Genomic DNA, 27,926 nt, shown 5'->3' with positions numbered 1-27,926 from the left:
CGCTGCCCCAAAGACCGTCGCATCGACACCGGGGCCTTTATCCTCGCCTTCGAGGGGGACGTTCTCCTGGAGAAGGTAAAGGTGATGTGCTACCGGTGTGACGTGCGACCTTACGTCCCGCCTCCTATGCGCTGTTTTAGGTGTTTGCGCTTTGGGCACATGTCGTCACGGTGTGAGGCTGAGCCCCTTTGTGGCGATTGTGGACGTCCTCTTCGTGAGGAACATACATGTACCCCACCACCTCGGTGCGTTAATTGTCCTGGCGTCCATTCGCCTAGATCCTCAGACTGCCCCGCATATCAGAAGGAGAAGAAAATACAAGAAATCAAAACTTTGGATCGGCTCTCTTATTCTGAGGCCAGGAAGAAGTACGACCGCCTCCATCCCGTGCCGTTAACCACTTCGTTTGCCTCAGTTGTGTCCACTCCTTCCGCAGTATCCTCACCCCTATCCTGTCCCCCCTCCGCCTCCTCCGCCCATCAGGGGGCTCTGCCTCCGCCTCCCAAATCCCTCCCTTCCAAATCCTCCTCCCCTGTGGCCCCCACCCCCTCTGCCCCAGGGGCCACTCTTCCTCCTCCTCCTCCCCCCACGCCACCTGAGAAGCGATCCTCTTCTCAGGCGTCCATCGGGGAAACGTTCCGGACCCCAGCTTCCGAGGTCCGGCGTTCCAAAACGGACCCCGCGCGTGAGGACCTTCTTCGGGTCCAGCCCACCATCCCTGTGCCTCCTCGGCCTTCCAAGAAGGCCTCCAAGAAGAAGTCTCTATCCCCCTCTCCACCCCGGTGCGTTTCGTCTGACGCTCCACCCGTGAGTCGCTGCTCCCGGCCGTCCTCAGTTTCGCCGGGACGCTCTGCTGCCAGGCGCTCCGCCGGCCTTTCGTCGGCAAATGATGCGGCCCGTCCTACACAACCAGGGACAGCGGCCGCAGCTGGCGACGAGTCGATGGAACCGGATCCGCCTCCCGTCGGTTGTAGCGTAGTTCCCTCGCAACCTGGCCCTCCGCGGCCATCGAGGTGACCAGCTCTTCCCCCGTCTCATTCCCCCAACCTTTTGACTAGCGATGGCGTTGTTTCATTGGAACATAAGAGGTATTCAATCTAATCGGGAGGAATTACAACTGCTCCTCCGCCTGCACTGTCCGCTCGTCCTTGGTCTCCAGGAAACCAAGTTGCGCCTGACTGATCGTATTGCCTTTACCCACTATACCTCGGAGCGGTATGACCTCACCCCTGTGGACGGTATCCCAGCTCATGGTGGGGTCATGTTGCTCGTTCGGGACGATGTTTATTACCATCCCATCCCATTGACCACCCCACTCCAAGCAATAGCTGTCCGCATTACTCTTTCTGCTTTCACTTTTTCAGTTTGTACCATATACACTCCACCGTCATCTGCTGTTAGTCGGGCTGACATGATGCACCTGATCGTTCAGCTTCCCCCGCCGTTTTTATTGTTTGGCGACTTCAATGCCCATCATCCCCTTTGGGGCTCTCCTGCGTCCTGTCCAAGAGGCTCACTCTCGGCGGATGTCTTCAACCACCTCAATCTTGTCTGCCTCAATACCGGCGCCCCGACTTTCCTCTCGGACTCTACTCATACCTACTCCCACTTGGACCTCTCGATCTGTTCTACCACTCTTGCCCGTCGGTTCGAGTGGTATGTCCTTTCTGACACCTATTCGAGCGACCACTTCCCCTGTGTCGTTCGTCTCCTGCACCACACCCCATCCCCACGTCCTTCGAGCTGGAACATACTGAAAGCTGACTGGGGACTTTACTCCTCCCTGGCGACCTTTCCGGACCACGATTTTCCCAGTTGTGACAGTCAGGTCGAATACCTCACGGCTGTTATCATCAATGCTGCCGAACGTTCCATTCCTCGTACTACTTCTTCTTCACGTCGCGTTTCCGTCCCCTGGTGGAACGAGGCTTGTAGGGACGCTATCCGTGCTCGACGACGTGCTTTACACACCTTTCGCCGCCATCCTAAGTTGGCGAATTGTATTGAATACAAACGACTCCGAGCACAATGCCGTAGAGTCATCAAAGACAGCAAAAAAGCTTGTTGGGCCTCTTTCACCAGCTCCTTTAACAGTTTTACTCCCTCTTCTGTCGTTTGGGGTGGCCTGTGCCGGCTGTCGGGCATTAAGGCCCACTCCTCGGTACCTGGCCTGACCTCAGGTAATGAGGTCCTTGTTGATCCTGTGGCTGTCTCCAACGCCTTCGGCCACTTTTTCGCGGAGGTTTCAAGCTCCGCCCATTACCATCCTGCATTCCTTCCCAGGAAAGAGGCAGAAGAGGCTCGGCGACCTTCCTTCCACTCGCTGAATCTGGAAACTTATAATGCCCCCTTTACTATGCGGGAACTCGAACGTGTGTTTGCACTGTCCCGGTCCTCTGCTCCGGGGCCAGATGCCATTCACGTTCAGATGCTGGCACACCTTTCTCCGGCGGGCAAAAGCTTCCTTCTTCATACCTACAATCGCGTCTGGACCGAAGGTCAAGTCCCCTTGCGTTGGCGTGACTCCGTTGTTGTTCCTATACCCAAACCCGGGAAGGATAGACACCTTCCTTCTAGTTACCGCCCCATTTCTCTTACAAGCTGTGTCTGTAAGGTGATGGAGCGCATGGTTAATGCTCGGTTAGTCTGGATTCTTGAATCTCGACGACTACTTACTAATGTCCAATGCGGCTTTCGTCGCCGCCGCTCCGCTGTTGACCACCTTGTGACCTTGTCGACATTCATCATGAACAACTTTTTGCGAAGGCGCCAAACGGTAGCCGTGTTCTTCGACTTGGAGAAGGCTTATGATACCTGTTGGAGAGGAGGTATCCTCCGCACTATGCACAGGTGGGGCCTACGCGGTCGCCTGCCCCTTTTTATTGATTCCTTTTTAACGGATCGAAAGTTTAGGGTACGTGTGGGTTCCGTATTGTCTGACGTCTTCCTCCAGGAGAACGGAGTACCTCAGGGCTCCGTCTTGAGCGTAGCCCTTTTTGCCATCGCGATCAATCCAATTATGGATTGCATTCCACCTAATGTCTCAGGCTCTCTCTTTGTCGATGACTTCGCGATCTACTGCAGTGCCCAGAGAACGTGCCTCCTGGAGCGCTGCCTTCAGCGTTGTCTAGACAGCCTCTACTCATGGAGCGTGGCAAATGGCTTCCGGTTCTCTGAAGAGAAGACAGTTTGTATCAACTTTTGGCGATATAAAGCGTTCCTTCCGCCATCCTTACATCTCGGTCCCGTTGTTCTCCCATTCGTGGACACAACTAAGTTTCTAGGGCTCACGTTGGACAGGAAACTGTGTTGGTCTCCACATGTCTCTTATTTGGCGGCCCGTTGTACACATTCCCTTAATGTCCTCAGAGTTCTTAGCGGTTCATCTTGGGGAGCAGATCGCACTGTCCTGCTTCGCTTGTATCGGTCCATAGTCCGATCGAAGCTGGATTATGGGAGCTTCGTCTACTCGTCCGCTCGGCCGTCCCTCTTACGCCGGCTCAACTCCATCCACCATCGGGGGATACGTCTTGCGACCGGAGCCTTCTACACTAGTCCTGTGGAGAGTCTTTATGCTGAAGCTGCCGAGTTACCATTGACCTACCGGCGCGACGTACTGCTGTGTCGGTATGCCTGCCGGCTGTTGGCTATGCCCGACCACCCGTCTTACGAGTCCTTCTTCGCCGATTCTCTCGACCGTCAGTACGGGTTGTATGTGTCTGCCCTGCTGCCCCCCCGGAGTCCGCTTCCGTCGCCTGCTTCGACAATTGGATTTTGCCCTCCCTACCACCTTCAGAGAGGGTGAGAGCCCGACACCACCTTGGCTCCAGGCTCCGGTTCCTATTTATCTCGATCTCAGCTCACTCCCGAATGAGGGTACTCCGGCTGCAGTGTATTGCTCACGGTTTGTCGAACTTCGTGCTCGACTTGCAGGTCACACCTTTATTTACACCGATGGCTCCAAAACTGACGATGGTGTCGGCTGTGCCTTTGTCGTCGGGGCCGCCACCTTTAAATACCAGCTCCTCGACCAATGTTCCAGCTTTACGGCCGAGCTTTTTGCTCTCCATCAGGCCGTTCAGTATGCCCGCCGTCACCGCCATTCATCGTATGTACTCTGCTCTGACTCACTCAGTGCTCTTCAGAGCATTGGAGCTCCCTATCCGGTCCATCCCTTGATTCAACGGATACAGCAGTCCCTCCATTCTTTCGCTGATAATTGTGGTTCTGTCAGCTTTCTCTGGGTTCCCGGACATGTAGGAGTGCCTGGGAATGAGGCTGCGGATGCTGCAGCCAAGGCTGCAGTCCTCCTGCCTCGGCCAGCCTCCCATTGTGTCCCGTCATCTGACATTCGTGGGGATGTATGTAAGAGGCTTGTGTCGTCGTGGTGGGATGCTTGGTCATCCCTCCAAGGAAACAAGCTCCGGGCAGTAAAACCGCTCCCAACTGCTTGGACAACATCCTCCCGACCATCTCGGCGCGAGGAGGTCCTTCTGACCAGGTTGCGGATTGGGCATTGCCGGTTTAGCCACTGCTACCTGCTCTCCGGTGACCCAGCCCCGCAGTGCCCTTGTGGTCAGGCATTAACAGTGTGCCATGTTTTATTGTCGTGTCCCCGTTTTAGTCAATTTCATGTTATCCTGTCCCTGCCATCTACTTTACCGGATGTTTTAGCTGATGACGCTCGAGCAGCTGCTCGTATTCTGCGTTTTATAACTTTGACTGGTTTGTCCAAAGACATCTAACCTCTTTACTTCTTTTATCTTCATCTTTGTCAGGTCCTTCTGGTGTCCCCCCATCCCCTTGAGTTTTAGCAGATTCCATGTGCTCTAACACCAGTGACTGGGCGCTAATGACCTCAGCAGTTGAGCGCCCTTAAACCCTACCGAAATTTTGATGATCTAATGTGCCAGTTGAATAGAATTTGACACGGTAGCCCTCAGGAGAACATCTGAGAACTCTAATCAGTGCCAAGTCAAATAACTGCTTGCATAACAGTCAGAGGTGTACCAACACATTAATTTGTGAAGATCTTTCTCTTGAATAAATCATCCCTTTTTTCTGAAACTTTGTTCACCTATTTGTCGTACATGTACATCACATGTACCGACTTATGCCCCATTCGGACAATTTCTTTGTGGTTCATCAATGTGGTTTTTTTTTTACCCCCCCCCCCCCCCTCCCAAATTAACACCAGATTAACTAACCTATTGACTGACGGGCTGTTGACTGCAATGTTTATTCCCTTAATCCCAACCAATCAACCTTTCCAGTTGTGTGTGTAGAACAGTCAGGGCATTTTGCATATCATACACTTTTGTCTTCTGGTTCATGTAGGTCACTTGCAACAGCAGACTTGTTGCAGTTCTTCAATAGAAGACTTGTCACATGTTAATTACCTGTTGTGTAGGCATTATGTCTCCTGCAAAGTACTGTTCCTATCTGTGCAGAGTAGAAGCTTCAGTAAGTAGACTATATTTTGTAAGCCCCAGTTTTCTTACTTGTACTGTCTTTGCCCACTATATGCAGTGGTCTTTGCCCTTTCTTCAATTTTTCATTCAAAAATGGTTTTGATGTAACATTTCTTGAAAGCTCTTCAGCTTAACATGAATGATATTCTCTGGTGTGGGATGTCCTTTCAATTTTTAGTTTCTTTTGCATCAGCTTGAAAGTTTCAGTGTTTATTATTTACTCATTGTAGCAGGTATTTTTTTTCTGCAGTGTAGCAGTGATTTTAGATTTTTGCTCAATAACAACAGAATTTTTAGAAAATGAAACAAAATGATATGAATGTTTGTGTTGCATTATTGGCCTGGAGATCCCATTGATTTGTTCAGCCACATAGTGCATAGGCAGTCAGCCATGTTGAACTATGGAGGGTGACTTTTAGAAAATAATTTCCTTCTACTTGAAATACTCATTTCCCAGTGATGCTGCTGTCAGCTCTTATTCTATTTTGGTATTTATAATTCAATACACAGTGGCAAAACTACAAACACAACCCTCTGTTTCCTCTATGACGTAATATTGTCACGTAGAGGAAGGTGAAAGTAGACGAATGACGAACACTAACTCTATTTAACGAAGGTTTATTCAGCACTTGCACATACCAGAGTGCTGAGCGAACTGCCTCCGGCCAGTACACATACAGTATATATACAGCTACAGAACATTCTAGTACAATGATTCTTGCCATTTGTGGATACTTCTAGAAGGTACTCGAACTGAATATAGAAATTAAAATTTTACAGTTCAGGGGAGTTTTCAACTCACGACCGTCCAAGCAACAGTCTAGTATCATAATCACTACACTATGGCGACTGTGCTATTCTGCTTCTTCTGCGACAATATATGTAAATAACCTCCCTCCTACACAGGAAATTTCCTCATTATTTGATTTGAAAGCTGTACAAATTGCAGTATTTCCCACTGACAGTATCAATTTAACTTTGCACACTTACCAAGGTATAAAATTAGTTATATTACTTAAAATTTTATCATTGTGACTGATTTGTACATTGTAATGTATGAAATGTCTCCTATCTGGAAATAAATGTTGTGTTTTCCATGTTCAGCGGCATTTGCCTTCATGAACCAAAACATGGGAATGCACCAGGGATCGGTGGGACAGCTTCAAATACCAACTCAACTGTTACGTGATATGCTACGGAGAGAGGTTAGTAAGCATCATATTTAGAATTGAATAAGTGTGTTGTGTCTGTGGATCTGCAGTAAAATTACCATATTACTTAACTTTTTCTCAACTGAACACATGGAATTCAAATCAGATAGTTGCACCATATTTTCTAACTATTCAGACCACACCAAAGTGCTCAGTCATTTAGGAAGAAGCAAGTGATGGGTACCAATATTGGAAACAAGTTATCCAGAATTTCTGTCAGTACGTAATATGCCCTACTTAAATTGAAAGTAGCACTCAGATGTAGTATACAGAACGTAAGTTCTGCAAGGTCAGTAAACTTTATTAAGTGGTAAAAATGTGGGCTTTTAATAAGGGCAGGTATATAAAAGAGAAGTACTGTTGCGCCGTAGAAAAATATACTGAGTGAATGTAAAAATTTTCAAAGTTTCCTCAGTCAGCACCTAGCCAAGCCAAGACAGGATCGAGCACAGCGCCACATGACATATAGACAGGAAAGCCAGTTCTGAAAATAATATGGCACAAAACCCCAGACCATTGACGTACATTGTTTGAGTGAGATGTCTGAATCACTAATTTAGTCATATTACCTCACTGTGAAGGTAACACAATGTCATTCTGGCAGCACAGGAGGGTGCTGTAACAACACATACATCTTACACAAGAACGCCTTTCGGCCCCCTGGCATTGCAGGAAGCGCCAGTGAGGTGTGGTGAAGATAACTGACAGACCCGGATAACAAGGTCACATTTGATCATCCTCGCCAAGATATAATGTTATTACCTCTGACAGATGGCTGTAAATACTCAGGCTCCCGAGCCATTCTGAATTCCAGTTGCAGTGAGCCAGCTTCCCTACCACAGCTCTCACATGCTCGTTCCATTCCATATCGCTTTGTGGCGTTCTGCCCATATGTTTAAACGACTTGACTGTCAAGCAGGACACCACTGACACTGCATATGAACAGTACAGAATTTTCTCAGGTTCTCTGTCAGATCTTTTACTAAGGTATAATGGTGGTGGTTGTATCCTTCGTGCATGGATCTTTTCACAGATGCATGATTCTCTACTAAGCTTTGCTTATTGTCATTTGCGTGTTCTCTTCTGAACTAAGAATGCTGCAGCCTCTGTTTCATCAGTATCCTCTGAATTTCGTTATTAAACCACGGTGAGTTTTTTCCAGCATTTATCCACTTTCTAGGCACATAACTCTCCAGACCACGATTTACATCTCCTTAAACTTTGCCTATAACTCCTCTGTTTCGATCTCAACTGGAACAAAATGATGTCCGTTCACTGTCTAAGTTAGATGCTAACAACTGCTTATCTGCTCTGTTTTGTAGAAACACTCTCCTAGCCTTCTTGACGGATTTATTAATTTTGTAACCGTAGTTGCTATAATGACACTGTGATCGCTAATCCTCATTTCTATAGCGACACTGTTGATAAGGTCCGGCCTAGTCAAAGGAGATGATGACATCATAAACATTGAGATGTGTGAAAAACTTGTTTTGCTTACAATGAGTGTCTATTACTCAGACTTTATTCATCCAGTATTTCATAATGGGAGTACTTACCGACTTCCAACAAACTTACAGCATAATTTCAAACCTTTGCTAAACTTTTTCTCACTTATATGCTAAACACCAAGTATTTAACACATTAACTCATTTGTAAAGCAATGAGAGTTTTGAAGCTGATTTGTATATGAGAGTTCGATTCTTTAGAGGATCGGGGGTGTACTGGTCACTTGTAGAATACAAAATGTGTACGACATGACAGGATTGCAAAACAAGGTGATGGATAGGTTTATGAGATGGGTCTTTCATGTGGCTAATTATCCCTGATAACCTCTCATCAATAGTTAGTGATGCTGATTCTAATCTGCAATTTGGGTACAAGGACAAAGTTTTATACATGAGTCATTCATTACCTAATGTTTATTGAACTCAAAAAATTATTCCTACTATGAAATACAGAAAAGTCCTCTTCTTGTAATAATGTCATATGCTGTCACTTTTTGTGTCTGTTTCTCTACTATTTTTTATTTAATTGTTGTTATGATTATTCTTTTCACTAACAGATCATTTTTCTTATTATTGCTATATTCATCTGAACAATGTTGCTATTGTTGACAAATTATGCACAGCAATTTATAAACTATTAATTTTCAGTTTGTAATCATATTACATGATTTCAGTACATTTTACCGATAAAAGATTTTCTTTTCTCCTTTAGAATCCACAGTCAACAGAGATACAGATAAGTGAGAGGCTCAATACGGTGATTTCCAACATATCATCACTAATCGCAAATAACCAGATGGTTGGAGGGACTGAGTATGAGGTAACTGTGCTTTTCTAATGTTACTTGAAGAAACTGGTAATCTGTGATACATTGACGATTATATTCTATTTATATTTGACATCAAATGGTTAGAATTCTGCAATTGCCAGTTGCTAAATACGTGCTATTAACTTTATTTCCAGTCCAGTTGGTTTACTGATTAAAACTGTCTGTACCAGTTTTGAAAATCTCGGTCATCATAATATTAATAAAGGAAATAAGTACCTGGAATGAGTCTGGAGTTGTTATGGACCTCGTAAAAATAATTCTGTCTAGATCACATAATGAATTATTTATTATATTGTCTTGTAATATGATTTGGCTACTGCCATTATCAGAACCAGACTAGAACTTCCAAAACAAAGTTCAGTGTCAGTCTGCTGAAAAACCTGTGCCAAATAGTGTGTGCCCCCCTTCGGCATAGATTGTACTGCAAAATGAATCTGAACTTTGTTTCAAAAGTCCTAAGTTTGGATAATAGTGTTAGATAATAGTGTTCATTGTAAGATGACTCAAGGAAAAGTACTTTGTTTTTATCAAAGTGGCCATGAAAATCTTTGTTATGAAGATATATAACTGTAGTGTTTTGATAGTGACTGAGATGTTCTTACACTGCTTGCGCAAAATTTGTGACATATTTTGCACCATTTACACCTGTTGTGGTGTTTCATATTTAACAACTCATTATCAGTGATATTTTAGACTAGTTGCAAGAATGTGACTCAACTGGTTTGCTGGTTTGTGTGTTCTTTTTCTGTTGTTATGAAATTATTTTTCTTAAATTTCAGGGCTATTTGAAACTGTTGCAACAACAATACATTCAAGATCAGATGAGAAAAGAATCTCAGTTTGTTTCTAATGAATTATACTTGAATGCTGGGCATCCAGTTCAGCCTCTGTATTCAAACTATTTTGTGAAGAAAGCTGTAAACCCCATTCAGAGGACATATATGAGAAATGAAGTAGCAGGAGCACCTTCAACTAGTAAAACACTGCCAATGATAAAGGTATATTTATGTACATTTACGTTTATTATACATGTTGTGCTTATGGTGGACAGAGTAACATGGGATATGTGTATTAGGGTGGTTCTTATCTTATGAATTTCGTATTTCTTGGTGCACATTCTCTAGTTTTTTCCTAAATACATACTTTTTTGCAACTGTAGTTGAGGAACCAATGCTGCAATGTGTAAGAAGTTGCATCATGTTGCTACATGTTTGTTTACTACTGCTAATGCGTATGTTCGATTGCCGTCATCCTATCCACCATTTACATCGTGGCGAGTAGTTTAAGATGTAATTGCACAGTTGTTTATTTAATTGATGAAGTTGAGCACTAGATCCGTGGATGTAAATTGCTATCGAATTGACAGGTTTTGTCGGTCTCATTTTATGACGCACAAATTGAAGTTGGTTATCTGTGAAGGTGCTAGTTTAGTTGTGCTTGAATGTGTATATTTTGGGAGAAGCCAGGATTCCTACAAGAGCTAGACCTCGTTGTACAAAAAGCTTATTGACTTTTATTCAGAGTAACGCAGTCTGCACAAAAAAAAGTTGTTACAGAAAGACAAACACTCACAAAGGACGAGAGTGTAAGTTGTGTGCAAATCTAGGTAGGCTCCTTGATGTAGCCCATGCTAATGCTTTGAGCAAGACAAAAATAGAAGAGGATTTTTTTTTTATCACACCAAAGAGAGCCCAGCCATCGATGTCATCTTGAACATGTTGACTGGAAGTTGACGGCAAAACAGAAAAGGGTGAGGATTAGAGTCACAAAAGACGAATCAAGAAAGGTGAAGGGTGATAAAAGCTCACAATTTTTGGAAACTACTACTGATTTGTCTGAAGAAACTGTTGAAGTTAGTGATTATAATGGTAGTTCCACTTTTTCAAAACTCTCCACGATTTCAGTTTCTTGTAGTTGTACAACTACAGATGAAAATAAGGTAAATCAAAAAAGGAAAACAAATGTGGAAGATGGTGTTTAATGTCATCAAAACTAGCCACCATTTTAGTCAGGTGTTAGTTAAGTCAGAAGGATGGTGTGTTTGTCCTCGAGGCTACATCTGCAGTCGTGGGACATAATGTTGATGAATTAGCACTTGGTCATAATTCAGTTCAAAGATATTGAGAGCAGTTCAGAAAGAAACATGCAGAACATATGAAATATTTGTTTAAAGAAAGAGTCTAAGTTCTGTGACAGTTGATTGGGACAGTAAGGCAGTACCAGCATTCAATATCAGGGAACTGAAAGACTCCCAATCACTATAGCGTATGGAAATTGGTAACAGTTAATTGGTGTACCTGCATTACCAAATTTTAGTGGGAAAGATAATCACAGGCAGTTTGGAATGCTGTAAAAGTTTGGCAACTGGATGAGAAAGTTCATCTAAGACAGGTCATTTCGTTGGAGCTGTTTTTTTGCTGGAACAATTAAAAAGAAGATGCTGCTATTTGTTGCTGTTGTCATCACGTTTGAGCTAGTGTTACAGTGTGTGTTCAAAAATGAATTGCCCCAGGTGGCAGTTTGTTGTGATGTAGCATTTCTCAAAAAATTTAGACGAAAGTGGAATGGCAAATCATGAAGAGGCTTTCAAAGATGTCAAAGTTGATGAAGCACTTAACTTCTTCCAGAAACAACTAAAATAACAGCAACTGAAAAATTATTTCCATGACATTGAATTGTGCAATGTATTTCTAGGGACAGTTGTGGACTACAAATAGGACCGTCTGGAGCTTTGCATCATGCAAGGTGCAATGCCAAAGGAAGTTATTCATTGAAGATGGTCCTCTTTCATTGCCATCTATCTTCACTGTTAGTGAATTGGTTGGCCTGAAGAACATTTGTTTGTTTGTGTTAAAAGTATATATAAAATGGTGCTGTTCTACCTGTTGCAGTTACGAAATTTAGCACGTTTTGCATAGGCTATTCAAAATGTTTACCAACAGATTGTACTTTGAGTCTCTTTGTTACTTCATATAAGGAAACGGATGAGTTCATTCCAGTCAATAGTTTGGATATGTTGAAGAAATACAGCGTTGTTTATTTCAAACACTTTCTACCTTAGTGACAAAGAAGGAGGAGATGGGGGGGTGGGGGGGGGGGGGTGTATAGCAGAGATGTTGAGTTGGAGACATGCATGATGAAAAGGCTGCTAAACAGGGGTAAGCTTTTGAGCAGAAGGCCTTCTTCCAAAATCTAGGAAACACACACACACACACACACACACACACACACACACACACACACACACACACATATTCATGAAAACACAGCTCTCTCACACGACCACTGTCCCTGGCTGTCAAGGCCAGACTGCAAGCTGCTGCACATTGTGGAAGAAGCAATGTGGCATTATCAGCCAGAGACAGTGGTCATATGTGTGTGTGTGTGTGTGTGTGTGTGTGTGTGTGTGTGTGTGTGTGTGGTGTCTATTTCGGAAGAAGGCATTCTGGCTGAAAGCTTAGGTGTTTAGCAGTCTTCTTCTTCTTCTTCTTCTTCTTCTTTTGTCCTGTCTGGCCCTCAACATCTCCGTTACATGGTGAGAAGCAATCTATCCTTTTCATAATATTGCCAAAAGACTTAAATAATAATACTTAAGTTTCTGCCATTTAATTATATTTAAACATATTTCCAAAATATAATTGATTTATTTTAGTTGTTTATGCCAACAGAAAATTGCTCACAATTTGTTTAGTATTTTAAGTCTTATGTAGATATTTGTGTCTGTTGCAGCAGAGGTTAATATTAATTAATTGTAATGAAAAAAAAAAAGAGGGCATGCACTCAGATCAATTGATATTTTTATGTAATCACCATACAAGGACCACCCTAATGTATATGTGTGATACTATTAATTCACTAATTTAAATGGTGACAGTGGAAAAATAGAAGAGAGTATTTTTCAACAGAGAGCTGGTCACATAAGCCAGTGATCATGCCTGTTATTATTCCTGGTATCTTCTGTTGTACGTTTTGGCCCATTTCAACATTTATTCTGTATTTTAAATTTGGTTGCTTATTTATACTTAAATTATCTTACTTGAGTGAAAATAATTAACTTGTACAAGGGCTGTCTGTAAAGTAACCTCCATTTTTATGTACAGTGGGAAGTAGTAGGGGAACACAAATTTTCATACTGACTCGCACAGAGTACTTAGAGCTAAAATAACTAAATGGGACATTGCCTCTTGTCACTTACTATAGTCAGTCACCATGAGTGTTCCAGTTGAACATCTCACCGAATGTGAAATTGTTACGTGGTTTTTGGGAAGTGCTTTCATCTTTTATTAAGAAACAAAACATTTTAGGAAAATATTGACACCATAAACGGAGCATTACAATTACAGGGGTTTAAAAGTGCTTTGTAATAGTTGGTATCAGTATTAATACAATTGCTTTGCCTTAGACAAGATTAGTAACTACTTGTCCTGAAATCTGTAGAGCAAATAAAAAAGAATAGTTTTCTTAAAATCAGTAATCACAACACAATTAAATATCCTTTTATCCCTCTTGTGTTCTGCTACAAATGGGGAACATTTAGGAGAATGAGTTGTGGTCAGCTGTTGCACAGCTGAAAATATGACACAGTTAACGATAGTTCTATTTGAAAAGAAATTATTTGTTGATGTCACTGTTGTAAATCCTCATTGAATATTTTAAATTTATTAAAATGATCTAACAATTACTAGTTGACTGTTGATTCATTCTTACATTTGGGAGGGAAGAGGTAAAAAAGAGAAGAATCTTGGACATAGTCTTCCTCAAAGAAACGGGCAGAAGTATTTTAAGTAAAAATCAAGAAAATAAGTAATTTATGTATGAAATTGTTATCAGCAAGTCTTTTCCTACATTATTAGCAAGTTACCTCTTTAAACAACCTCCATTACCTGTAAGTAGTACCCAACTATACCTTCACCTTTAAGAAACTCTCTAAGAATATGTAGCAGAAAATCAATTTGTGTTCCTTCTGTTCTATGCTTTTGCTATTCATCGGGAGGATTTCACAGAATGTGAGTATCGCAATTTGTACAGTCCAGTTGTAGAAAATCTGCATTCAATATCAATAGACAGAATATCCTTGAAAGTACAGGTCACCCCAAAATTGCATGCAGTTTCCAGCCAATTGGATAATTAGTCACACTCACTTCACAATAACTGATGACATGTATCTAATATGTTGAACAGAGTATTATGAATTAAGCCAACCATTATTTCAAGGAAGTGTTGAGCAGTAGATGACTACCTTAATTAGAAACTGAATATTGTATCTCAGTTTGCAAATGTGCATTTCCTCTCTCCTTCGTGCATGAAGACACACACACACACAGCATGCAAGTAATTTTGCTGACATTCTGACATTGCGATCTATCTTAGGAGAATTGTAATGTGTGTGTGTGTGTGTGTGTGTGTGTGTGTGTGTGTGTGTGTGGTTTTTTTGAACGTATGAGATCAATAGCATATTGTGCCGATCAGCGTGAACATTTCACTGTTTTTGAAATCTCCACCGATGATTTTCCTTGCTCATGCAAAAGCTTTATCTGCACTCATTTTTCTAAACTAAGTTTATTTCTTTTAGACATAATGCAGAAGTATCACCATTGTCACAAATTTAAACAGGAAAAAACCATTAGGTTAGTGATATGTGTACACAATGAGCAAATGTAGCGAACTGGTTAGTACACAGAAAAACACTCAAATAACAAATTTTATTACACCAGATGTTTTATGGTAGCTTTGAGTTGGATCACCATTTTTGGCCTTTTTCGATGCTGACAAATTACTTTTTAAACCAAAGGGCATATTTACTGTTATGTAAATCTCACACATGCAAAATTTCTAGGGTGCTCAATACTTTTGACCAAGGGTGTGTGAGCCATGCTTTTGTGGATGTGCTGTATAGAGGAATGTCATACACAGACAACACAGCTTCACCAATAGTTTGTTAGAGCAATGCCCTGATATGCTCTTGTCAACATCACCAGGTAAACATCAGCCACTGCAGGCTCAATTTAACAGCATGCAACCCAGTATGCTGTAATAAACAGTCCAAAACCCACAAATGCAGTGGGCATGTGAACTGCACCACTGGTAGGATGAATGCAGTGGTGTTGGAAGAGTACCATTTCCAGCCAGTGGTGGTTTCATACATGCTAAACCCCAGGGGGCTCACAATTCTGTTAGGACTACATGCTTGGCTACCATGGGCCCCCTGCTTTCATGGCACTATGTCCCTTTCCAAGGTGCAGGCCTATACTTTCACTACTCTTTCTCCCTCTGCCTTTCCGTCAGATGGTTTTCCTGGTGGAGACCCCACTTGGAGCCAGTACATGATTTCGGACACTAGTTTTCCATTTCACTTCCAGCACTCTGCACACCTTTTCACTAATATATACACACTCCCCATTGTTGGGTTTAACCTGCCGCCACTTTTCCAAATTATTCAGAAGTACGGATAATGCGGGGAAGGTCACCCAGTGTGGTGTATGTTTCAGCTTGGTGCCTTTTCCACCTTACAAGGGAGACTCCCCATCACACTTCCCTCAGATTTAGTGGTACAATGGCCCAATGGATAGCCCATCAAAAACTGAACACAGATCAAGCATGAAAACAAGAAGAATGTGTACTGAACTGTGAAAAAAGACACAAAATAGAAACAGTGAATGGTTCACGTTTAAGATGCGCAACATTGAGCAAGAACTACGGCATCGTGCTTGTGTAGTCACAGTGTTGAACATCAATGTGGGAGATCCATGTTCAAACCTTCTTCGTGCCCCATTTCTTTCTTCCACAAAATTGTATTCCATCTGTAGTCTTGGCAGTTGTCCTACTATACATTGTTACAGAATATGAGTCATGTGGTAAGAATATATTACCACCGCAAGTAAATGTGATGAATAGTGAGAGCAGGCAATATGCCTCATAGTCCCATCACAGAAATGAAAACAACAAATAAATGGGTGTGAACTGTGTTGCAACAAAGGGAATTCAACAGTCAGAACTTCCAAAATGGAAAGCAAGAGGTGTAATACAGTAGTGTCTCGATTATCCGACCTAAACCGGCCACGGCAAGGTTGGATATGCGGGAAGGTCGGATAACACGGAAAATAATACAAACAAAAAAAAAAATCACAAAAATTAAACTAAAATAGGCCAGATGAGTTAAACATTTAATACAATACAAATCAAATTAGACTGAATATATATTTACTGTGTGAAGAAGTTAGTAATTGTCTTTTGTTTGCCTGCTGTTTGCCGTTTTTTTGTCGCTAAATCACGTAGTCTCTTAAGAAGTGAAACCTCGATAGACGATGTTTCCTCCAATTGCTCTACATATTTTAAAGCAGTTTCTAAGGCCTTGTGTCCTTCGTTGTGAGAAATCTTGGGTGCACTTTCCTCCACTACATCTGCTTCTTCATCTTCTTCTTTTTCGTTTATCATGTTGACTGTTTCTTCATCTGTCACTTCAAATTCTTCATCTTGGACAATCCATTCATTTATGTCATCTTCTATGGCATCAGCACAGCTTCAAAATTTGCTGAAAGCTTTTCACCACAGACATTAAGTTGCCGAATTACGTATCTTTTCTACCATCTATCGAGCCAGCCTACACTAGTAGTGAAATCAGGTTCACCTTCGTCATGAAACTTTAAGGCTTTGTCCTGCAAAATAGGTCCAGACATGGGTACACATTTATCTCTATGTTGAGTAAACCATAGGAACAAAGCTTCACTTACTTTTTCATAATCACATTTTTTCATGCTTTTTTGATCTTCCAAAACAGCCGAGGTTGCTCGCTGTGAACACCACTTCACAATCTCATTGCAGTTCCTTTTCCAGTCTCCAACTGATGTTTTCCGACTTTATAATCTTGCGCCACTTTTAATAAAGTTTAACCATTGTCTATTCTTTTTAAAGCTTTAAGTTTTTCTTCCATTGAAACGACCACCTTAAGTTTTTCTTCCATTGAAACGGCTACCTTTTTCCATTTTGAAGCCATCACCACAAATTTTTAAAATAAACAAAGTGCAACACGTTCACTCCACTACAGATCTAAGTTAGCAGTAAGGAGTAGCAGACAGCGGCAGTGAATTGAGTATCAACAAACAACACATTAGTCACTGGCCTGTCGTCGGCTGGTGCATGGCCGGTGCCGTGAAAGTGTCAGATAACACAGAAGGTCGGATAACCGAAGATTGGATAATCGAGACTCTACTGTATGTGGTACTTCTGTAGAAACAAATAGGAGGTACCTACATCCAGAAGTCCCTACATTATATGTTCTTCTTGTGAACGGATGTTACACCACAATGTAGACACAAATTTGAATACAGAAAACCGACACATTAATGACCGGATGGACAGTTCATAATTTTGCAGGGGAGGAGGCAGGGCATGAGGGAGATTTAAACCCACATCTCCCCTTCACTGTCCAACACCGTGACCATGACATCATGGTCATTCTAAGTTGCTTGATGGAGGTGTTGATCTTGGATTGTTCACTGTTTCTATTTTGTTTCTTTTTTCTGCAGGGTATCTGAGCTGAGCGGCAATTTCGACGGGAGGGGGCAAATTCATATTCTTGAGGGGAAAAAACCTTGTTTCACAAAGCACCTCGCATTCAGCGCATGTCAGCCTATCGATTAGTCATATGATTTTGAAACACACCCCTGCTGGTTTTTGGACATTTTTGAACACATTCTAAGTTGATCTCTGAATGAATTATAAGTTGATTTCTGAATGCGTGCATAGTGTACATTGATATCTCTACCAGGGGAATCCTCGTCGCATCTAGAAATGAGCTTTTCTGCAGACAAAATTGGACGGGGCTTTATGAGCTCAGCCAAATAAAGGCGAACTGGTGAATGCCAACTGATGTTTTAGTTTATGTGGTTGATTTGGTTTACAAATGTTCAGCATTGTCATAATTACTAGCGAAATCCATAGTTTCGGACTACCAGAGTGGAAATAGACAACTAACAGGAATAACAGGTAAAAAAGATTATGTATTATCTTCTCGACGTATCCAAGAAAGTGACGTTCTGACAGAAAATTTTTGGCCAGATCGCTACACTAGACAGGGCCAGTTGTCGTCCCCGGCTAGCAGCTGCTTCATTTCCATTCTGGGAGTAGCGCGGAAAACACATTGTACGAATACGTAATAATGCCTAACTGGAGGAGAATAATCGCTGGATAACTAAACCGGTGATTGTGGCAGGGCTAGTAAAGGTAACTGGAGAATGAGTTTTGACAGTGGTACGAATAGTTACAGAATTAGTGATGACAAGATTGTTAGAATGAGGAAGGAGAAGAAATGAGGACATCACACAAATTATACAAGAATATGACAGTTCCAAATTTATACAAAGTTTCGTTCTACCACTTTTCGGTTTCATGCGTGAGATACTGGAGCGTATGAATGAAATGTGAAACTATTTCCTAACACAAAGATTTTTGATTGTAGTAGGCCAAATAGGTATTTCGTATTGCTACTTCATGAATTATATTGTTGTACTATAAAAATGATTAGTATTGCCAAAACAGTCTTGCTTATTTGGTGTGTGTTACAATTGCTGCAATATTATAAAGGCCTATTCCGTTTTGTTCAGCACACAGTGACAAAATAGACGTAATCAGATCGAGAAACCACACCAGTCTTGGGTATTATTTGCATTGACAGCTTTTTCACTATTAGACAACGACATTTCGATTTTTCATGTAGCAAAATGTTTGAAGAACTTTGATGAAGTAATAGTTCTTTTGCTGAAAGGAAAGCATGCCATGCAGACCTGTAGCAAGATTAGAGATAAAAATCGCTAGGACCTAAGGACTGAATAAATGTGTACTGCCGTGCCTGTCTCTTATCTTTATTGGTTTTAGGTATCCTATATTTAATTTTATGTCACACTGAAAGCAGGTTATTAGCTAATAGGCAATAAGGAGTCCAGATTTTCTGAAGAGTTCTTGTTCTCCTGTTACAAATAATCCAATCCAGAATTAATACGTCAAAGATCCGCCTCAGTTGCGAAGAGTTACTGGTCTTTACTCAGGTTTCAGCTAGAGTAATCTAGCCTTCTTCAGAAGCATAAAATAAACTAATAGATGCCAGAATAAGGCACGGTCAAACGTAAAAAGCTGAAGTCCCGTGGTACCACGTCAAGCTATGTTACTTAGCTGAGGAACAACCTCGGCCCCACTTCATGGAAAGCGGTCAGTTAGCCGTGGATGCAGCATTGGAACTAACTGTGGCACCACGGATATGTACTGTGCAAGACGGCAGATCACGCGCATGCGTGCACATAAAGTCAAAAATGTCTACTATTGGCTGTCTTTATGTTATGTACTGGGAAATTACCCATCATGTTAAACCATAAATTTGTGAGAGAACAAGGCGCTAAGTACATAGAATCCCTATGAGCATTAACTACACACCGAGACCTTATTAACTGACAAGAAAATTTATTTAGACGTTAAGTTCATCTTGTTAGATTAAAAACCCCTAATGATCACCGCTAAGTTGTATGGTTCTGCATGATCTCATGTGGGGGACGAACAAGGTTATATGCCCCTAACACGAGAACTTCTCAGGGTTAGGAGAAGGTGGAAATAAAATAATTTCCATTATACATGGAGTAATATGTTGATTTGTTAACGCGAAATTTGACTAACATTGTGTTATGGCACTACATTACTACACATTTATGATTGACTGGGTGTGTAAAGTATAGGTCATCATTTATGACTTTATGCACAGGTGGTCAACATTGTGTTTAGGAAACCTATAGTAACTTAACCAAAATACACAAACTATGAATATAATGTGTACAACTGTCCACTACATGTAGTCACAAGGGTGACGTGGAATAAAACTCTTAAGGGAAGAGGTTAATTATTAGTTAGTAGTGGGTTCAAGAACCCAATGCATTTAAATAGGTTATGCCGCCCTAATTGCCGATACGCACACTCTAGTGTAATCAGATATTACCTATTTAGAAAATTGCCTATAAGGCTATTAACTATTTAGGATGAGGATTATTGTGAGTGTGGTGGAATTCTCACATAGATTACCAAGAAATATGGACCTAATATTTAAAGTAGGATGTCTCAGGGTGTACCAAGTCACTGCCACCACATTCATATACTGTTGACTGACAAAGGTCAAGCTAATAATATGAACATGAGCTGTATTCTTCTCTTTTGAATGGGAACATAAATTAGGGATATGGTCTAATAGTGAGCGAAGTAAAAATGTCTCACGTAGGTTAATAGCATAATTCAGAACCTAATATTTACATTAGGGTGTGACTGGGTGTACAATGCCCTTGTCATCACACTTACGCGCTATTGACAGACATAGGTCAAGCATTTACAAAAGTAGGGTGTGACTACGCATACAATGGCCCTGTCATCACACTTAGGTACTATTGAACAACATAGGTCAAGCATTTACAAAATATAGTCTTCTACCTAACCTTTGATAGGAATAATATCTCAGAGGTTGCACTGTATACTGCGTGACTACGTGGGTAACGCATTAGTTTTTATAATAAAAAAAAAAACCAGGACAGTATGCCACTTGTATGGATGGCAATTTTTGGTGGGTTGGTAACGTGAAGTTTCACATGAACATTAAGATGTACTCATCAGCTTTATGCACCCACGCGGTCATGCTTGTTCCTTCCACTGGTCGACTGCTAAAGATACCTGCTAGATTCGTGAGCAACATATCTTCATGACTTTAGAAACCCCATCAACATCATCACCAGGAAGGCAACACAGTTATCCACAATCTGTTATTGACAAAATTGTAGAAGTGCTTAACAAAAAATGGAACTGACTCTTTAGTAATGTTGTTCTGCAAATTTGCTGTGTTTTGTACTACAGTTGCTTTTATGTCATGTTAAAGTAATGTTTGAAACTGACTTATACACTCAGATAAAAATAATTAATTATGAGACTTAATGAGCAAAATATTTGACTTTTCACTCTTCTCGAAGTGCTAAAATATAACTTTTGAAACTTATTCTTACTCGTCGAACTGAAAGATCCAGAAATTAAACAAGCTTTCTTTAAAAGCTTAATGCGTGCTTTTTTCAGCTGTGGCAAGAAAAAGAGGATTGAAGAAGATACAGTTGTGATATTGCCCCCCCCAAAAATCCTAAAATTTGCAAGTAGAAAATTTTGGGCATATCTTTTCATCCTGGCATCCAGTGCTAATTAAATTTGATTGATATATAGACATCATAGGTAGGAATAGCCATCTGAAGTTTTGGCGTGATTGGCTCACACAAAAAGTAGCAGTGGTTGGTGAAACTATGGCTCTCAGAACAGCGCAACGAATTTTTTAGCCACTTTAGGAATGGCCAAATCCCTCATTTTTGCCATGGTGTGATTCAGCATAAAAAGTTGTCTATGTATATTAAAGCAAATGACCAAATGTTTGGTAGAACTTTTAAAAAAGCCTAGCAAAGTTGGCACATTTGTACCTTCGTACATGATGAGGAGGTGAGTAGCCTCTCTTTAAAATCCCCTAAGAATTCAACCACTGAAGATACTTAACTGAAATTTGGTATATAACCTTCAAAGACCGTGTAAATCCTTCACATAAATTTCATTAGATTTGGAGATGGTTGAGTGGGGAACCCTGGTCCTCTTGATGTGGAATGACCCATGTACAAAAACAGTGTAGCCAATTATGGAACCCATGGCACAATTGGAGTATCAGAGGTCACCAGCAATGTGGTGGAAATGTCAGTAGAGGTGGTTTTTGTCAACGGTAAGGTAATAGGGATAATGGTAGAGGTAGTCTAGGGAGTGGGAATGGTCTGTTAAAAGTAGAAAGAAGCCGCAAGGCAACTGACCAGAGTTCCCAGTAGTAATATGTTCTGTCAGAACGAATGTAGAGGCTGAATGTGCCACACTGAGTGTTGTGGATGGAAGAGAGTATAAAGTATTGTTGGACACAGGAGCATACGTGTCAGTAGCCTCGAGAGAATTAGTGGGTAGGAGGCAGTGGAATCCACCACCTTATGATGTATGTGGAGTAGGGGATAAAGATATATGACCATTGGGGTCAGCAGTGGTGAGATTTTCAGTTGGGACACCCAAGTTTAGGCAGTGTGTGGAAATGGTGTCTCATGTAAGCAAGGGGTACAGCTCAAGCCTAGGTTTAGATTTTCTGCATCAACGTCATGCCATAATTGATCTTCAGTGATGTTTAATGGAACTGAGAGGGAAGACATTCCAGCTAGGAGAAACTGTTGTCGGTGCTAATCTGCCATGAGGAGTGTTGAGTATAAAAGACAGTCCAGTTAAACCGCAAGCAATAGCCTTAAGGCTTGATTTGCGTGCTTGTATGTAGAAAGGCACTGGAAAATAGCTATGGGTGAATGTGGAACTGAACTTAGCAGTAGGTGTGATATGTGTAATAGAACTGTTGCAGGGTAGTGAAGTATTAGACACAGCATGTTGTTTTGTTATATTGTACACATTCAGGAAAGGGATAGAGGAAAAGTGGTATCTGTCAGTGTGGATAATTTTGGTGCTGAAGATGTAATGTTGAAGAGAACGTTATTAGCTGCGCTAGAGATTACAGATGAGGGAGATTGCCACACAGGAGGTGTGACCTATAAGGGGGCACAGGATGCTGCTACGACTGCATTTCGTGAGAAGTTGAAGCATTTGGAAGGAACAGAAAGAGCACAGTTGGAGGACCTGTTGCTGGACTCCAGGATCTTTTTTTTCCGAGAGGCCTATTGCCTGCCATGCCAGGAACACGACACAGGATTTGAACGGGAATTGAAGCACCGGTATACGAAAGACCATATAGAACACCATAGTCATTGCAAGCAGTTGTAGAAGAGTTCTTAGCACAACAGTTAGCTGATGATAGAATAATAGAAGAAAATAATAGTGTCTGAGGGGGAGGATTGTAATTGTACCTGCCCAATTATCGCTATTTGAATAGCAAGATTACAAAATATGCATTCCCTATTCCAAACATCATGGAGATCATAGATAACTTCGGCAAAAGCAAATTCCCCCTGCGGGTCCAGGAGTTAGAATAGGCTTGAGGTATCCCCACCTGTTGTAAGAGGTGACTAAAAGGAGTCTCACACTTTTTGGCGCTATAAGTTTAGGTCCCATTTTATGGTTTGACCTGCCACTTCCCTAATTCTACAGAAGTGCGGGCCATATGGGGAAGGATGCCTTAACGTTGTGCATGAGCTATCCATAGTGCATTTAGATTCGATCTCTTGAACCTCTTGTCATGGCTTTGCATCTCCACCTGCAATTCAACTATTTAGGCGAGGACACTTTCCAGGGTGTGTCACCTTCTTCCATTGTCTCCTGTCCTCTTTCACCCCCATAACAATATTGGATTTCTCTCTCACCCAATATCCAGCATGCCAGGTGGCCTAGGCTGTGACTGGGTGGCACACATGAGGAGAGCCTCTGATCGGAGTGGGTGGCATCAGGGCAGATGACCCACAATGAAGCAGACTAAGTCAACTCTTGCTGGTGACCGTACTGCACCAGCAGTCTCTAAGAAGGGCAAGATCAAGTACAATGCTGACAGATATGAGAGGAATGTAGGGCTACAGAAAGAAGAGAGCCATATTTGCCTCAGTATTTAATCTGTAGCAGAATGGACGGGGACTCCTTTCTACCTACGAAGACTCAGTTTTTTGTTGAACATCTTGAGGATAAGTTTGGGAAAGTGACAGCGCTGTCCAATATGAGAAGCGGTGCAGTCTTCATTCAGACAGCATCCTCAGCCCAATCCTGGGCATTAGTCGCTTGTGACCGGCTGGATGGCACCAGCTTATAAAAAGATGGAAACAGGAATGTTGGGAGAGGTACATCTCGACCATTGGGTGCCATATGTCACCTTCCCAAGTCTGGACGAAGTTCAGACGTGTTTTTGGGTACCAGACCCTGACAGGTGTCACTGGCATTAACATCAGTGGTGTTTTGTCTACCAATGCAAACACAGTTGCAAAGCACTTTGATGAGCACTGTGCTTGAGCCTCCACATCAAAGAATTATCCCCCAGCATTTTGCACCCTCAAATGGCAGATGGAGAGGAAAGCCATCTCATTCACTGAACGTCACAGTGAACCCTTTAATGTTCCATTTACAGAGTGGGAGCTCCTCAGCGTCGTTGCACATTGCCCTGACACAGCTTTTGGGCCAGATCAGATCCACAGTCAGATGATTAAACATCTCTTGTCCAACTACAAGCAACGTCTCCTCGTCATCTTCAACCGGATCTTTCCATCACAATGGCGAGAGAGCACCATCATGCCAGTGCTCAAACCCGGCAAATACCCACTTGATGCAGATGGCTATCGGCCCATCAGCCTCACCAACATTTTTTGTAACCTGTTAGAATGTATGGTAAGTCGGCTTTTGTGTTGCGTCCTGGAGTCACGTGGCCTACTGGCTCCAGGCCAGGACGGTTTCCGCCAGGGTCGCTCTACCACTGATAATCTAGTTTCCCACGAGTTTGCCATCAGAACAGCCTTTTCCAGATGCCAGCACCTGCTTGTCATCTTTTTTGATTTGCAAAAATCTTGTGACACGACCTGGCGACATCATACCCTTGCCACATTTTATGGATGGGGTCTCCAGGTCCCGTTCCCAATTTTTATCCATAATTTCCTATCGCTCCTTACTTTCTGTGTCCAAAGTGATACCTCCCATAGTTCCCCCCCATATCCAGAAGAATGGGTCCTGCAGGGCTCTGTACTGAGTGTATCTCTATTTTTAGTGGCCATTAATGGTGTAAGAGCAGCTGTCGGGCCGTACGTCTCACCTTCTCTGTATGCAGACGACTTTTGCATTTCGTACTGCTCCTCCAGTACTGGTGTTGCTGAGCGGTGCCTACAGGGAGCCATTCACAAGGTGCAGTTATGAGCTCTAGCCCACGGCTTCCATTTTTCAGCCGCAAAATCGTGTGTCGTGCACTTCTGTCAGCATCGTACTGCTTATCCGGATACAGAACTTTACCTTAATGAAGATCCACTCACTGTAGCGAAGAAATAACAATTCTTAGGACTGGTTTTCGATGTCCGATTGTCTTGGCTTCCTCACCTTCATCAGCTTAAGGTGCCTGAGCAACACCAACTTGGGTGCAGATCGCTCTACGCTGCTGCAGCTCTACAGAGCCCTTGTTCAATCCTGCCATAACTATGGCAGCCTGGTTTATGGTTCGGTGGCACCCTCAGTGTTGTGTTTACTTGAGCTAGTGCACCAGTGTGGTGTTCGAATGTCAGCGAGAGCTTTTAGGACGAGTCCGGTGACGAGCATCCTGGTGGAGGCTGGAGTCCCACCATTGAAGGTCAGGTGTGCATAACTTCTTGCTAGTTACATTGCACACATTCGTAGTTCTCCTGAGCATCCAAATTATCCTTTTCCCACCCACGGCAGTTCATCTCCCCCATCGGAGGCCCAGGTCAGAGCTTATGATTGCAGTTCGCATCTGATCTCTTCTGTCTGAAGTGGAGTCCTTGCCTTTACTAACTATACTTGAGGTCCATTCACATGCACCTCCATGGTGTACACCTAGGCCGAAGCTTCTCCTCGACCTTTCACATGGTTCTAAAGACTCATTTAACCCTACGGCTTTCTGCTGTCACTGCCTCTGGATTCTTGACATGTACTAGGACCATGAAGTGGTTTAACCTGCGGCTTGATGGCTGATGGTCATTTGGCTTCGCATTTGTTCATGGAGGACATATTGAACAACACTCCTTGCCAAATGGCTGCAGTGTTTTCACTGCAGAGCTGGCAGCCATTTCTGATGCTCTTGAGCGAATCCACTCATGCCCTGGCGAGTTGTTTCTTCTCTGTAATGACTCCTTGAGCAACCTACAAGCTATCGGCCTTCCCATCCTTTGGTAGCGACCATCCAGGAGTCCATCTATTCCCTGGAAAGGTCTAACCATTCCGTGGTGTTTGTGTGGACCCCAGGCCACGTTGGAATCCCAGGAAATGAACTTGCTGACAGGCTGGCCAAACAGGCTACACAGAAACCGCTTGTGGAGATTGGAATCCCCGTAACTGACATGTGATCATTATTATGTTGCAAGTTTTTTCAGCTTTGGGAGACTGAATGGCATACTCTCAGTACACATAACAAACTGCGTGCCATTAAGGAGACTACGAATGTGTGGAAGTCCTCCATGCAGGCCTATCGCAGGGACTCTATGGTTCTCTGCCGGCTCTGCATTGGCCATTCGTGGCTAACACATGGCCACCTCCTCTGTCGTGAGAACCCACCTCGGTGTCACTGTGGCTCGCATATGACTGTCGTCCACATCTTGCTAGACTGCCCACTTTTAGCCCCCCTGCGGCAGACTTTTAACCTTACCAGCACCCTACCTTCGGTGTTGGGCGACAATGCCTCAACAGCAGATTTAGTTTTATGTTGTATTCGTGAGGTGGATTTTTACCATACCATCTAAGGGTGGGCATTTTGCCTTCTCTCCGAGGTCACCACCCTCCCTCCATTTTAACTCTGTCGCACTTTCTTTGAATTATTTGTCTTGGTGGTTGTCTTTTCCCTACATGTGTTCATCTCGCCTTGTCTTTTTGGGGTGGACATTTTGATGTGTCTTTTTTATTATTGTGATCAGCCAACCCAGACCATCTTCTCTATGGTTTTAATACCCTCTTCTACTTTTCCTTGTGGTGTATGTTTTCCCCGTTTCTTGTTCATTCCATTCATTTTGTTTTTAGGTGTGTTTCCCCATTCCTTTACTCTCTCAAACGTAATTTGGGTGTTTTTGTACCTTGAGCGTTGTTTGTGTCCAGAAAAAAGGACTAATGACCCTGTAGTTCGGTCCCTTTATACACCAAGCCCACCAGCAAAAAGCAAATATTTCTCAATGTTGGACTGAAAGAGCAGATACCATTAGTTAGAAGTGGCTCCTGACGGTAGACAAAACAACTTTTTAGCAAATGGGGGACACTACCAGTGTAAGAGGATGCCATTTGAGTTGAAAAATGTGTCAGTGACATTCCAATGGTTGCTGGACGAAGTACTGAGAGTACTGAAACTACGCCAGTGCTTAGTATATCTTGATTACATGATCATCCATTCAAAGGATGTGCAGGTACATAGACAATGTCTCAAAGAAGTATTCAGCAGATTAAGAGAAATATGTCTCCCACTCAGTGCCAAAAACTATCACTTTGTGCTGAAGAAAGTTAACTATTTAGGCCATGTAAAGGGATTTGCAGATTTGCAGTACCTCCTACACAATTGTTGAAGAAAAGGATTAAGTTTGTGTGGTTGCAGGAATGTCAGAGAGCATTTGACGAGTTAAAGAAAGTGTTACCATCCAGTCCAGTTCTGGTGTTTCCAGACTTTCAGAAAGAATTTGTATTATCAAAGTGGTGCATCAAACTATATCCTTAGCTGTGTTTTGAGCCTGTAGATTGGTGGTCAAGAACATCCTGTTGCCTTTGCAAGACAATTGAATGCTGCAGAAAGAAATTACTCTACAATGGAAAGAGAGAGAGATGTATAGTCTAGTATACAGGATAACATACTTTCAATGTTATTTGTATGGGAGGAAGTCCAAGGTGATAACAGACCATACAGCTTTAAAGTGGTTACTAGGATTGAAGGACCCTTCTAGTAAATTAACTAGATGGGCAGTGAAGCTCAGTGAATTTGAGTACATAGTAGAACACAAGACAGGAAGGAAACATGGAAACGTGATGGGCTAAACAGAAAGATAGCTGTAATACAAACACTGGGTCACTATCGTGCAGAACAGCAGGGCCACAGAACGCCAACAAAGAATTTAGTACACATGGAGATTACTGTGCAGAGATACCAAATCAGGGCCACGAGCGGTGGTCCATATATGTCGAAGGAGAAGATGAAGGTTTTAAAATGGCACCA

At 42.5% G+C, this 27,926-nt stretch overlaps 1 protein-coding gene across 3 annotated transcripts in view; it reads left to right on the top strand.

The window, feature by feature from the left end:
- The window catches only part of LOC124788186 (transcriptional regulator ATRX homolog), a 495,869-nt gene that overhangs the window by 447,561 nt on the left and 20,382 nt on the right, over positions 1-27,926 (top strand). For 2 of the 3 annotated variants that reach the window (XM_047255346.1, XM_047255348.1), the window contains 4 exons: positions 6,576-6,676; positions 8,900-9,007; positions 9,796-10,014; positions 14,020-14,022. In XM_047255346.1, coding sequence (XP_047111302.1) covers positions 6,576-6,676; positions 8,900-9,007; positions 9,796-10,014; positions 14,020-14,022 — 431 coding nt within the window. The remainder of the gene's footprint in view (positions 1-6,575; positions 6,677-8,899; positions 9,008-9,795; positions 10,015-14,019; positions 14,023-27,926) is intronic. The other variant, XM_047255347.1, reaches the window with a different exon arrangement.

Source organism: Schistocerca piceifrons, chromosome 3, assembly GCF_021461385.2.
Source record: "Schistocerca piceifrons isolate TAMUIC-IGC-003096 chromosome 3, iqSchPice1.1, whole genome shotgun sequence".
Classification (NCBI taxonomy): Eukaryota; Metazoa; Arthropoda; class Insecta; order Orthoptera; family Acrididae; genus Schistocerca; species Schistocerca piceifrons.
The sequence above is the reverse complement of the archived record's forward strand: the minus strand, read 5'-3'. Positions and strand labels throughout refer to the sequence as shown.